Genomic DNA, 13856 nt, shown 5'->3' on the forward strand with positions numbered 1-13856 from the left:
AATTGAAAGAGGGTCGTGCCAAGACTTAGGGGAAAATAAAATTCAGGATTACCGGAGGAAGTCGTACAAGGATGCTGAATTTCAGTTTTTCATTCTTCTCTGAATTATCCAGATCTGTTAGAAAGAGTTGACAAATAAGACAAACAGTCTTTAACATTTTAGTGGTTCATCCTGATAATATATATTCCAACTTTATATTCTCGAGTTAAGCGACACTTTGAAAATTTTAGGTGGGTGACTAAATAAGAAGGGATTTTCTGTAATAAGCTGCCAATCACAAAGCAATATTATTGATTAACTTAAAACAGAAGGTACTTTCAGGGTTGGCAAATGTTCTCATATGCATTAACAAAATTCATCTACTAAAGTACCACAATTGTGAGTGACTACATAACAGACCTTATTTAAAAATCAAATTCATATAAGTACTGCTTCTCTCAGTTTTTCCTGCATTTCAAAGCTGAGATGATGACAGTCAATCAGCTGTAAGTAAGCCATTTTGTGACACTTTCTTGAGAACAAGCCTACAGGGTCTCCTATTCTCAAAGTGCCCTTGTGCATAGTGAAAGCCCCAAAGAACTTCTCAAGCCACACCAAATAGCTGTGTGTGGCTTGAGAAGTTCTTCGGGGCTTCTTGAAGAGCTAAGGTACTTTACGTTGGCCCAAAGGTGGTCACAGGCAATGGACTATACCCAACAGGACTACTTGCATAATTTGTGGGACCAGTGCAAAAGGAACATGTTCAAATATTACAAATTTCAAGATCCTCTGCAGGGCATTAAGCCAAGCATGGGACCTTTCTTAGTGCAGCAGGCTCAGTGTGACAGCCACAGTTCGCACACCCAGAAAGCCAGCTCTGGTGGTGCCTAGGCTGGAACCAGCACATTTATACACTCAGGGCCTCTTACCTTTTATAAGCCTTGTGACTGCTGTTTCAGTGAGAAGCAACACTCCATTATCAATATAATCCAGCAAGTTGTGCAAAGGGAGACAGTGGACTCCAAGGATCGTGTGCAGAGTGTGGAAACCTAGGATGAGTGATCCAAAGAGTAGACACATCAGCTGGCATCTCCAACATCCCAAAGGAAATGAATCAGACCATGTTAATAAAGTTCAGTGCTTGGTGCCTAGAGACAACTAAACTCCTTGCAGACAAATTCCAAGTTTCCTTCTTTATATTATCAAAACTAAGTATCACACTGGATATATAGTAAGTTCCCAGTAAGTAGGAATTTCCTTGTTCTTGGGTCCTCTCAGCAAAACAAAGGCAAGGTCTACATAGTGTAAAATTATTTTATGGTTTAGTAATATTTGTAATTCAACAGCAAGATAGTGAAAGAGAACTATCTTTCAAATTTATGCCCAGGCTAAAAGGTTGTTTGGATAGAGACTATCTTGCTAAAGGGGAAAAAATTGGACCAGAAAGTAACAGTTTATGTGCCTAATTTCTAGTTATATCCTAGAGAAAGGCTTCTGGAGTCTACCCAAACTAAATTATAGAAAAGAATGAATGTACATGCCATGGGCAGAGAGCAAATCTATAGGGATTCAAGAGAGGAGCAGGCCGTCTCTCCAGCCTAATTAGCCTCATGGGGAGGGCTAACCAAGCACAAACCCAAAGCTCTATATATACTATTAATGCAATGAACAGAAGCAAGACACATGGAAGAAGATGATATCAGACCAAGAGAATCAGAAAAGCCCTCTTGGAAATGATGGCATTTGAGAGGACTTTTGAAGAGTAAATGTAATTCTCAGAAGTGGAAATGAGGAAGAGAATATATTTAGTGGAGATATTAGAAAATATCAGATTAAGCATGAGCAGACCTGGGCTAGAATCCTGCTGTGTTACTTGCCAGCTGTAAGTAACTAAGCTTTTCTGAGTTTCTATTTCTTCAAGTTGAAGTAACCTGAATCCAGGCCGGGATCATAGCCTACATTTTTCACAATGGCACCACTCAGCTAATCAACAACATGGTTTAGATCTGGAATGTCCCCCAAAAGTTCATGTGTTAAGCAACGCAGCAATGTTCAGAGAGGAAATGGCTGGATCATGAGGGCTCTAATTTCATCAGTGGATTGATCCATTTGATGGTTAAATAATTTGAATGTATTTAGTGGATAATAGTGAAAACTATAAACAGGTAGGGCATGGCTGGAGAAAGCAAGGCACTGATGGCATAGTCTTGGGAACTGTCCCAGCCCCTTCCTCTCTGTCTCCCTCTGCCTCCTGGCTGTCACTCACAGAGCAGCTTTCCTCCACCACACCCTTCTGCCATGGTGTTCTGCTTCATCTCTGGCCCAGAGCAATAAAGCTGGTGGACCATGGACTGAATCCTCTGAAACCATCAGCCAAAGTAAATCTTTCCTCCTCTTAAGTTGTTCTTGTCAGGTATTTTGATCACAACAAAAAGCTAACACAATGGATGAATGGACAGATATATGTGACTAAATAAAATCAACTGATAGCATTATATAGTGACAGCTATCATAAAGCTTAACATTTTGTATTTTTTTTTTTTTGCTGTTATGACTAAAAAACTGACCAGAACAATGTTAGAGGAAGAAAAGTTTATATTGAGGGCTCACAGATTCAGAGATCTCAATCCATACATAGCCAGATCTATTTTGTCTCGAGATGAGGCAGAACATCATGGCAGAAGAGTGTGGTAAAGGGAAGTGGCTCACATGATGGTCAGAAAGCAGAGAGAGAAATCCTCACTTGCCACATACAAATAAATACCCCAAATCCATGTCCCCAATGCCGCACCTCCTCCAGCCACACCCCAGTCACCCCCAGCCACCACTGAATTAATCCCATCAGGTGATTAATTCACCGATTGGGTTAAGATTCCCACAATCCAATCATCTCCTTTCCAAACCCTCCTGCATTGTCTCACACATGAGGTTTTGAGGGGCACCTCATATCCAAACCATAACAACGCTCAATATAACATATACAATAATAAATTCATGCATATACCAGCAACCAATGTTCAATAAGAGTATCAGAATACATAAAGGAGGAGGATCTGCCACCATCATGAATGACACAGTAACTATCCAGACCACAAAGTTTATGACTACTTCAGATGAAACAAATGGTCATTGATGTTCTTCACCCTGGGAAAGCAACAGTTCCTAAGAGAGAAATTCTAGAAAAATTAGCCAAAATGTTCAAAACCACACCAGATGTTATCTTTGTGTTTAGATTCAGAACCCATTTTGGACGTGGCAAGACAATTGGCTTTGGCATAATTTATGATTCCTTTGATTATGCAAAGAAAAATGAACCCAAACAGACTGGCAAGATACAGCCTGTATGAAAAGAAAAAGACCTCAAGAAAACAGCGAAAGGAACGCAAGAACAGAATGAAGAAAGTCAGGGGGACTGTGAAGGCAAATGTTGGAGCTGGCAAAAAGCCAAAGGCGTCAAGCTTCTGCAATGACTTTAGCTGCGGTGATAGTGTGAATTTTTCATGAGGATTAATAAACTGTAAAAATGTTTAAAAATGATACCTAAAGGAGATGGAGAGTTAGATGGCAGAAGAGATGCACCCAGCACTAGCCTACTTCTCTGGAGGCAGAAACAAGACAACAGGTATGCAACTGCTCGAGGTGAGTAGCCATGGGTGACCGCTGAAAACTGACAGCACAGAAAATGAGACCTGGTGGAATCCAGAGACTAGGGAGAGTAACAAAACAAGAGAAGTGGAATACCCCAGAACTTGGTGCTCAGATCCTCGGGGGAAGGGGACTCTACCGTCTAAGAGGGTAAAGGTAAAAGATTTGCAGCATGGAGTGGAAGGCTGAACCCTGCAGACAGCTTAAATAAGTGACCTGGAGTCTGCACAAGCTGGCTTTAGAAAAGAAATTTCCCTACCTCTCTTAGCAAACTCTCAGGATGCTATATCCAGGAGCCCTCTTGAGATTATACTGATCTGGCAGGGGTCAGAAAATCTGACACCATAATACCCTGTGGATACCCTGCTATACTGACTGGGCAGGAGGTGGCCACACAGGATGCTGTTAGATTGGGAGAGTGTCTGACACAAACCTGCTGAGAAGTTCTATGCCTTGGGAGTGCAGACTACCACAGGGAATCTCAGGGAACCTCCCCTCTGCAGTTGAGAGCAACACCAATCACATGTGGTGTCACATGTGGTTTCACACAGGGGTCAGGTCTGAAGGTGCTGGAATCCAGGGTAGCAGATCACTGGGTTTATAAAAAACACCCCAAATGAAGAATTTGAAGAATTTGGTGGTTTCTTTGCTCTTCCTGCTCTTAGAGGCACTAGCATTTGCCATGCCCCTAGGTGGGCAGACTAGTAACCTCAGGAGAGAATATCCTCCTGGTGTGGTCAACATTCTACCTGAATCTATTGGGCAAGAGACACCTGGCACAGCCTGCATTCCACCCAAACTAGCATGGCAAAGCGGAAAATTCCAACAAGCTGCAGCCTTGGCTGTGTCTTCAACCCACTATACTTGCCTCATACCTGGCAGAATCCAACCTTAAAAGACTGGAAGGATACTTAAATCAACAGACTACGATCAGCCACACTCAGACTTTTAAGCACTTCATAAAGTTTTGAGTCATTTTTAATCTATGTCAATTCTTTTATTTTTTCCTTAAAAATTTATTTTTGTTCTTCTCATTTTTCCTTTTATTTCTATTTTTGTGTTTTTCCTCTTCATTATCCTTTTTGTTTTAAATTTATTTATTATTATTGTCATGGTAACCCCCACCCCTGCTTCTGGTGCTGGGGATAGGCAGGTGCTCAGCTACTAAACTATCCTCCCAGCTTTGCTAAGAAGAATTAAGCCCAACTCCAGCCACAACCCAGTCTCACTGGAACCCTGTTGGACACTTAAGGAAAAGGTTAGATGTAAACTCCCAGCTATTGACTAGTTCCCAGGTGGGCACAGGCAGAAGGAGGCTAAGGTCCAGCTGCTGGACAGATTCCCCAATCATAGCTGCACAGAAGAAAAATACACAATGCTTGCTGACACCACATCTACATGGGTCGTCTATATTGATTGGAGGCGAAATTGATCTGATTGACTAGGATTAATAAGACTGAAGGTGAGTCCTAAGAGGAACTGTGATTTCAGGCCCCTCCCCTGCTGGTGAAGCACATAGATCTGCACCAGTCTCCAGAGGACAAGAGCTTCAGGCTCTTTAATGCAGCTGGAGTAACAAATATCAGAATCACTTTCAAGTAAAAAAGCTGCTATCAACAGGGAATACCTGTGGAAATCCCCAATTCCAGATAGGTGCTACAATTCTTGTAGGAGAATAACCCCAAAGTATGCATCCCACATACTCTGCTGGCTACACATCTACCTGAAGTATCAGAGTGCCCCCTCTTTTTATAAGACTTTCAGAGACAGTGGGTCTCTGATTCCAATACAGTATGTTCTGTGCCCAAACCCAAGAACTTACGGTATAGAGTCTGATTAGAAATAAATGCAACATATACAACAAGCCAATACCTCAAGCTACATTGGGAGAAGAAAGCCACATACCAAAAAGAATACCACATGAAAATGAAAGAGGTATCCATATCCTAATACATGCACAAATCTCAACATACAAATACAAGAAACACGAAGACCAACATACTATGTCACTTCCTAAAGTTCATAACTCCATAGTGACAGATCCCAAAGATACCAAAGTAGATGAAATGCTAGACAAAGAATTCAAAAGAATGATTTTTTGAAAGTTCAATGACATCCAAAAGAATATAAATAAAAAGTTGAATGAATTGAGGGAGACAATGCAGGATATAGATGATCAATCCAATAAAGAAATGGAGATGTTGAAAAAGAATCAAACAGAAATCTTGAAGATGAAAAGCTCAATAAGTCCAATTAAAAACTCAGTTGAAAGCCTTAACAACAGATTAGATCAAGTAGAAGAAAAAATATTGAAGACAAATCTGCCATAATATTACATTCAGACAGCAAAAAAAAAAAAAAAACAAAAAACAAAAAACTAAGAACAAAAAAGGAAATGTACAAGATCTTTGGAACACCATTAAAATATCAAATGCCATAGAATTAGCATACTGGAAAGAGAAGAGCTATGTGCTCTGGGCATAGAAAACCTATTCAGTGAAATAGTAAAAAAAAATTCCAAATCTTGGGAAAGACTTGGACATCCATGTATATGAGTTTCTACTTAGAATCACAAATAAACATAACCAGAAAATAACCTTTCCACAACAGACTATCTAAAGTACAGAACAAAAAAAAAAAAAGAGAGTGTTAAAGCTGAAAGAGAAGTCACATTTAAAAGCAAACCCATTAGACTAACAGCATATTTCTGAGAAGAAATTCTAAAGACCAGGAGGACATATAATAATGTAATTCAAGTCCTAAAGGAAAATAACTACTAGTCCAAATTATGATACCCATCAAAGTTATCCCTCAGAATCGGAGGAAAAATAATGACCTTCCAAGATAAACATAAAATGAGGGAATCTGTGACCACTAGACCAGCATTACAGAAGATGCTTAAGGGATTCTAACAGAAGAGGTGGAAAGTAAAAGACACACAGCACCAAAACACCTGCTACCAAAACCTGACAGAGGACACACACACAGACTTATTCAATATAGTGCTAGAAATTCTAGCCAGAGAAAATAAACTAGAGAAAGAAATTAAAAACATATAATAGGAAAGGAGGAAGTCAAATTTGCAGATGATTTGATTATATACATAATAAATCCTAAAGACCTCATCAGAAGATTTTCAGAACTGATAAACTCAGTAAAGTAGAAAGATACAAAAATCAACATATGAAAATCAGTAGCTTTACTATATGCCAATAATAAACTGAGAAATGAGGAAAGCAATCTCAATAGCCAGTAAAAAAATAGTATACCTAGGAATGAACCTAACTAAGGCTATGAAAGACCTCTGCAATGAAAATCACAAACCACTAAAGAAAGAAATTGAACAATAGATGGTGCAAAGACCTCCCATGTTAATAGATTGAGAGAATTCATATTGTTCAGTGGCTATATGAACCAAGCAATCTACAGATTGAATGCAATCCCCATGTTCTTCATAGAACTGGTGGGGTCGGGGGGGGGGGGGGGAATCCTAAAATCTATAGAAACACAAAAAATTCCAAATAGCCAAAGCAATCCTGAGCAAAAATAACAATGTTAGAGGCATCATAATACTTAATTTCAAAATATACTACAGAGCCATAGTGTGTTAATCAGCTTTGGGTCACTGTGATCAAAAGACCCAACAAGAATAATTTAGAGAAGAAGTTTATTTTGGGCTCACAACTTCAGAGGTTTGGTCCATGGTCAGCTGACTCTATTACTCTGGGCCCAAGATGAGGCAGAACATCATGGCAGAAAAGCATGGTAGGGAAGTCTCAACTCATAGCATCTAGGAAATAGAAAGCAAGATGCCAGGGACAAAATAGAAACCCCAAATGCATGCCCTCAGAGACCTCCTTCATCCAGCCACACCCTACTTGCCTACAGTTATCACCCAATACAGTAGTCCTTTCAAAGTAATACGTCAAATGGATGAATCCACTGATTAGGTCACAGCTCTTAAAATCGAAGCATGTCACCTCAGATTATTTCTGCATCATCTCAAGAGCTTTGGGGGCCAGGCTCAATGGCACACACCTATATTCCCAGCAGCTCTGGAGGCTGAGGCAGGGGGATCATGAGTTCAAAATCAGCCTCAGCAACTTAGCAAGGCCTTAAGTAACCCAGTGAGACTCTGTCTCTAAATAAAATATTTTTTAAAGGGCTGGAGACGTTGCTCAGTGGTTAAGCACCCCTGGGTTCAATCCTTGTTACAAGAAAAAAGCTTTGTGGGATTACTTCATATTCAAACCTTAACACATAATAACAAAACAGACCAAAAGGATAGAATAGAGGGCCCAGAAATAAATGCATGCATCTTCAACCAATTGATCAATTGATTCTTGACAAAAGGAGCCAAAAACATACATTGGAGAAAAGACAGCCTCTTCAATGAATGGTACTGGGAAAACTGGAAGATTGCAGATTGAAACTAGAACCATCTCTCTCACCCAGTACAAAAATCAATTCAAAATGGATCAAATATGTTAATGTAAAATCTGAAATTTCAAAACTACTAGAAGAAAAACATGGGAAACACTCCAAGATATTTGCACAAGCAATCATTTCTTGGACAGGACTCAAATAACCCAGGAAAAAAAGAACAAGAATTAACAAATGGAACTTCATCAAATTAAAATCCTTCTGCACAGCAGAGGAAATAACAGAGTGAAGAGACAACCTACAGAATGGAGAAAATATTTTCCAGCTATTCATCTCATGGAGGATTAATATTTAGAATACATATTAAAAAGAATAAAAAAGAAACAACAAAACAAATTCATAAATGGGCAAGTGATCTGAATAGATACTTCACAAAAGAGTAAGTAGAAATGGCCAATATCTGAAAAAAATATATATGTTCAGTGTCTCTAGCCATCGAGGAAATGCAAATCAAAACTACATTGAGGCTCTGGCTCAACCCAGTTGGAATGACTATTATGAAAACAAAAGTAGCAACTGCTGGCAAAGTTTTAAAGAAAAAGAAACCCTCATATACTGTTGATGGGAACACAGATTAGTAATAGCCACTAAGGAAAGCAGTATGGAATTTCCTCAAAGAACTAAAAATAGAACTACCATACAATCCAGCTATACCACTCCTAGGTTTTGATCTAAAGCAAATGAAGTCAGCATACAAAAGAGATAAACTGCATGTCCATGCCTTCTGTAGCACTATTCACAATAGCCAAGATATGGAATCAGCCTATGTGCTCATCAACAGATAAATGGATAAAGAAAATATGGTTTATTATATGTAATGGATTATCATTCAGTCCTAAAGAAGAATAAAATCTTGTCATTTGAAGGAAAATGGATAAAATTGGAAAACATCAGAAATAATCCAGGAACAAAAAGACAAGTATTGCATGTTTTCTCTCATATGTAGAAACTAAAAAGAAAAAAAAAAAGACTACTAGGGACCAGGAAGGGGTGGGGGAAGAGAGGTAGGAGAAGGGAGGTGGACATGATCAAAGCTCAAAATATGCATGTATGGAAATGCCACAATGAAACCAATTAATTTGTATAATTATAACCCACTAAATGGGAGAAAGTACTTGCAAACCTTATATCCTGTAAGGGGTTAATATCCAGAGCATATAAAAAACCTCAAACAACTCAGAAGCAAAAAGACAGCCTAATTAAAAAGTGGGCAAGGAACTTGAACATTTTTTCCAAAGATGACAAACAAATGGCCAAAGATGCTCAATATAACTAATCATCAGGCAAATATAAATTAAAGCCACAGTAAGACATTACCTCACACCTCTTAGGCAACTATAACAAACACAAGAAAAAAAAGTGTTGGTGTTATGGTTTAGATGTGAAGTGTTCTCTTGAAAACTTATGAGACAATGCAAGAAAGCTTGGAGGTGAAATGATTGGGTCATGAGAGCCTTAATGTAATCAATGCATTAATCCCCTAATAGGAATTAACTGGGTGGTAACTGTTGGCAGAAAGGAAGTGGCTATAGGAGGAGGGTCACTGGGCATGCCTTTAGTATTTATATTTTGTCCATGGAGAGGATAGGTGGCTCTCTGCTTCATAATAACATGTCCTGAGCCACTGTCCTCCACCACACTCTTCTGCTATGCTGTTGTTTCACCTCAAGCCCCAAGAAGTGGAGCTGCCATCTGAGGATTGAGATCTCTGAAGCCATGAGCCCCAAAATAAACTTTTCCTACTCTGATTGTTCTCTTCAGATCTTTCAGTCACAGCACTGAAAAAGTTGGTAAGAATGTTTTACCCTTTTACCCTGTTGGTGGGAATGTAAAATGGTGCAGATCCTAAAAAATAGTGTGTAGGTTTTGCAAAAAAAAATTAAAACAGGGGGCCCGGGGTTGTAGCTCAGTGGTAGAGCACTTGCCTAGCATGCGTGAGGCACTGGGTTCGATCCCCGGCACCACATAAAAATAAACAAAGGTAAAGAAAAACAATCCTACATTTAAAAAAAATTAAAACAGAACTACCATATAATTCAGTAATCCCACTTTTGAATATATATCCAAAAGAATTGAAATCAAGATCTTAAAAAGATCTGCACATGCTCATTGCCACATTATCCATAATAGCCAAAGTATGAATACAACATGAAGTTCTACTGACAGATATATGGATTTTAAAAATGAAGAATATAAACATAATACTGTTCAGTCTTAAAAGGAAAGAGATCCTGCCTTACACAGGACGAACACCTGGGTGAACCTTTTAGAGGGCTTCGTACTGGTTGAAATAAGTCTGTTACAAAAGACAAATGCTTCATGATTCCACTTACATGAAGCATCTAAAATAGTCAAACTCATAGAAACAGAATAGAAAGGTGATTGCCAGGGGCTGGGAGATGGAGAAAGAGGAAATGCTCTTCAACAGGTTTGAAATGTTTCTGTTATGTAAGATGAATAAGTTTTAGAGCTAGAACGCTGTGCCTATGGTTAATATTGTATTGCATGTTTAAAAATCTACTAAGAGGGTAAATGTCATGTTAGGTGTTCTCACTATTAAAAAAGTAACATAACAAACACAAGGCAGTTCATAGCAAATAGGAACTTATTCATTTCTTATTATAGATACTGATTTATATATACATCTTAACTAGATTCTTTGTAATCTTTGTAACTGTTCTAATTTCTAAGATTACCTGGCATGAAATGTGCTCTACAAATGTTTGCTGACTAAATGAACAAATGACCACTTAAATGAATGGATTGCATTCGCATATCCTAAGGGTGTTTTGAAGCCTGACTTGGTCCTGTTTCAAAATTCTAAGGGAAACACTTAGTTTCCAGTCACTCAAGAATCAGCTTAATTCTTGGCACAGAATCACTTCCTCTCAAGGGGGAACCTCCAGACATCTCCATCAGATAAACAAGTTCTGAAAACCTCAGAGAAAGGGCTCCCTGGTTCAGTCCCACTGATTCAAATTTCCCTAGAAAATTGCACAGGGTCAAGTCTTCTTCTTGAAGGTAGTCACAAGCTATAGCACAGTTGAGTAGCCAGGGTAGGTCTGGCCAGCAGAGACCAACCTCAATGCCAATCTCTCACAGTGACACACTGTGAGACACACAATTTCTAACAGTTATCATGAAATTCACAATGTGCCAATGTCTGGGGACCAGGTGAAAAAGAAAGAACAAATTTATTATACCAAAGGACAAAAGAACCCAGACTTACCAGGAGGCAGAGGTAAAAATAAACTGTTAGTAGCTTCCAAAATCCTGGTCATGATGTGAAAGACTTCAAATTCAGCAGCACTTCGAGGCCTATTGCTGGGAAAAGATAACAAAGCAGCATGTCAGCAGGCCTAAAGTCCCATCTGCCCCAAGCAGTGGCTCCGAGTATCACACAGGGGATCTGCTAATTGTGAAATGCTAGGCCCTGCAGAAAGCTTCATAAATATGACAATGACCATCAACCAAAGGCCTAGAATCTAACCAGACAGTAGGCTCATAAATTATAAATTGTATTAACTGAAATTCCCCCTTCATAGCAGTACTCCTGTGTCTCTCCCTCTTCATCAACCATGCCAGAGAAAGAGGATAGCTAATGTAAATTTAAATGCTGAATTGATGGGGTGGGGATTGGTGAGAATTGCTTTGAACTAGGAAGTTTCAAAAAGGCTGTGCTAGAATAGGTAGCCATCAAAGTTGTTGCCTGTTTGTTCATCATGATAAAGGACAGTGGGAAATACTTGCGTACAAGTGGAGAACAGAAGACTGAAGATCATGCCTCCTCCAGCAGGTTTCCACTAGGCGGCAAATGAGATCCAGCTAGAGGGCAGAAAAGGGTGTTCACCAACTGCTCACATGCTTTCCCCCAGGCCCCTCTGGCTGTCCCTACACAGCTCTGACATCTGGCATTCACACTGTGCCCTGACACAGAACCAGCTTTTCTGAGGTCAATTCTGAGGCAGAGGAATCCAAAACAGAAAGATTGAAAATGCTTCCCAGAGCCTAACAGAGCACACTCTGTCTGTGCAGGAAGTGCCCCCAGTGAGCCTCCCCAGCTTGGCAAACTGGCCCCACCATTCACACTTACAGACCCATCAGTGAAGGTCAAGTGTCACTCAGTTTGCTCTAGGCCTGTTACACCACAAGGCCCAAGAGCTAAAAGCCAAAGAAAGAAAACATAGTAGAATAGAGGTGTGAGCATGAGCTGTGGGAGACTAATACCAAGTCCAGGTTCTGTATTTCACCATCTGTGTAACCCTAGGCAAGTTACCTTTCCTCCCCAAATCTCAGTGTCCTCATCTGCAAAATGAATTATTATTTAGCAGAGCTATTGTAAGAATTAGCACCATTTATGGTTAATACATCGTAATTGTAATCAACCAAAGTAGATAACCTTCTTTGTCTTAGAGCTCTACTCAGAAACCTATTCTAATTTTGCAGCAAGCTTGTCAGCAGCAGGGCAGTCTCCAGTGATGTCAGCCATGGATTGGTGCATCGCACATGCAGGCTAAGAAAAGGAACAAGTCAGAAAATCTCCATAGAAGTACAGGCACACACTATTGCTAGTGATTTCTTCGGCTGAAATCAAGATAACATGTAAACAACAATCAAGTGCTGCTGCAATGTCCTTGATATATTTTAGAAAAACTACCCAGTCGTCCTCAGAGGAGAAGAGGAGGTATGGCTGGTTGCTGCTGGGTAAGGGCAGGGAGATTTGGCCTCAGTGATTGCAGATTTAGGAAGTCAGGGACACTGAGATTTCTGAGTCTACATATATATCATATCCAGGCCTACTAATTCTAGCAATAATTAATGCAAACTAGAATACTTTGGAAGGTGAAATTTAAAGTCAACAGAAAGAAGGGTGATAAATGGATGTTAAATAATTGTGTTATAAGATAGCAGACTTTCTAGGAAAGCAAGTGAACATCAACATGAGTAAGATCAATATCATTTTCATGAAGTGAGCCCCCTTGCTATGGTTTTACTGAGAAGGAAAATTATTTAGGGAAAATTCAATTCCTCATTTGTAAATATCAGAATATGAGAATGCCTAATATCTCCTAAAACATTAAAAATTATGAAACTTAAAAAAGTGAAACTCAAATCTTTCTATAGAAATTCAAACATGATATTTAAAGACAGATTAACGATTATAATAAGGTGAAAAATCTTAAAATTAAACTTGAAGAGATTAAATCAGCCAGATCTGATAAACTTAATGAATCTTCCAGAGCTCACTGCAAAAATGTTTACACATGGGCTCTTTTGTATAGAGGTCTTATCCAAACTTGGAAAAATAATGAAGCATTCTTTCTCTTTCTCTATGAATATGTTTTTTAATTTGTCAAAGGATATTATTTCTGTACTCTAAACAGAACCAGACTTAACTTTATGTGCTTTTTGGAAGACCCAAGGCACCTTAAGTTAATTCGATCTTGTCACATCATTTCTATTTACAAATGAACTAGTGTTATTAACTTGTATTACACAATTTCAATACATGGCTACCAGGTAATGAACTGCCATCTCATCAGCAAGCTCACCCTTGGTAGTATTTATGCAACTAAGCTGGAATCTGACCTAGGAGGGCTGTTGGAGCTAATTAAGAACTGAAGTTCAGGTTCTCTCATGTCTGCATAAATCTCCAGGCACAGAAATCACTAGTTAGTGTTTAATAAGGAGCTGGGAGTTGCCAAGATGAGTGAACATTTGGCAACCTTCCTAAATTCATTGTTCTATGCCTCTTGAAGTACATGACCACTAGCTGAAGGGAGGGCAGT

At 39.2% G+C, this 13856-nt stretch overlaps 1 protein-coding gene and 1 pseudogene across 4 annotated transcripts in view; one reads left to right on the forward strand and one right to left on the reverse strand.

Annotated features, from left to right (window-relative positions):
• The window catches only part of Gsap (gamma-secretase activating protein), a 132039-nt gene that overhangs the window by 39382 nt on the left and 78801 nt on the right, over window positions 1–13856 (reverse strand). For all 4 annotated transcript variants that reach the window (XM_071613387.1, XM_071613394.1, XM_027926339.2 and 1 more), the window contains exons 25-28: window positions 11822–11892; window positions 11297–11391; window positions 909–1028; window positions 53–114 (exon numbers count right to left, since the gene is read on the reverse strand). In XM_071613387.1, coding sequence (XP_071469488.1) covers window positions 53–114; window positions 909–1028; window positions 11297–11391; window positions 11822–11892 — 348 coding nt within the window. The remainder of the gene's footprint in view (window positions 1–52; window positions 115–908; window positions 1029–11296; window positions 11392–11821; window positions 11893–13856) is intronic.
• Window positions 3044–3483, forward strand: LOC114085191 (small ribosomal subunit protein eS24-like; annotated as a pseudogene).

Source organism: Marmota flaviventris, chromosome 1 (assembly GCF_047511675.1).
Source record: "Marmota flaviventris isolate mMarFla1 chromosome 1, mMarFla1.hap1, whole genome shotgun sequence".
Taxonomy (NCBI): Eukaryota; Metazoa; Chordata; class Mammalia; order Rodentia; family Sciuridae; genus Marmota; species Marmota flaviventris.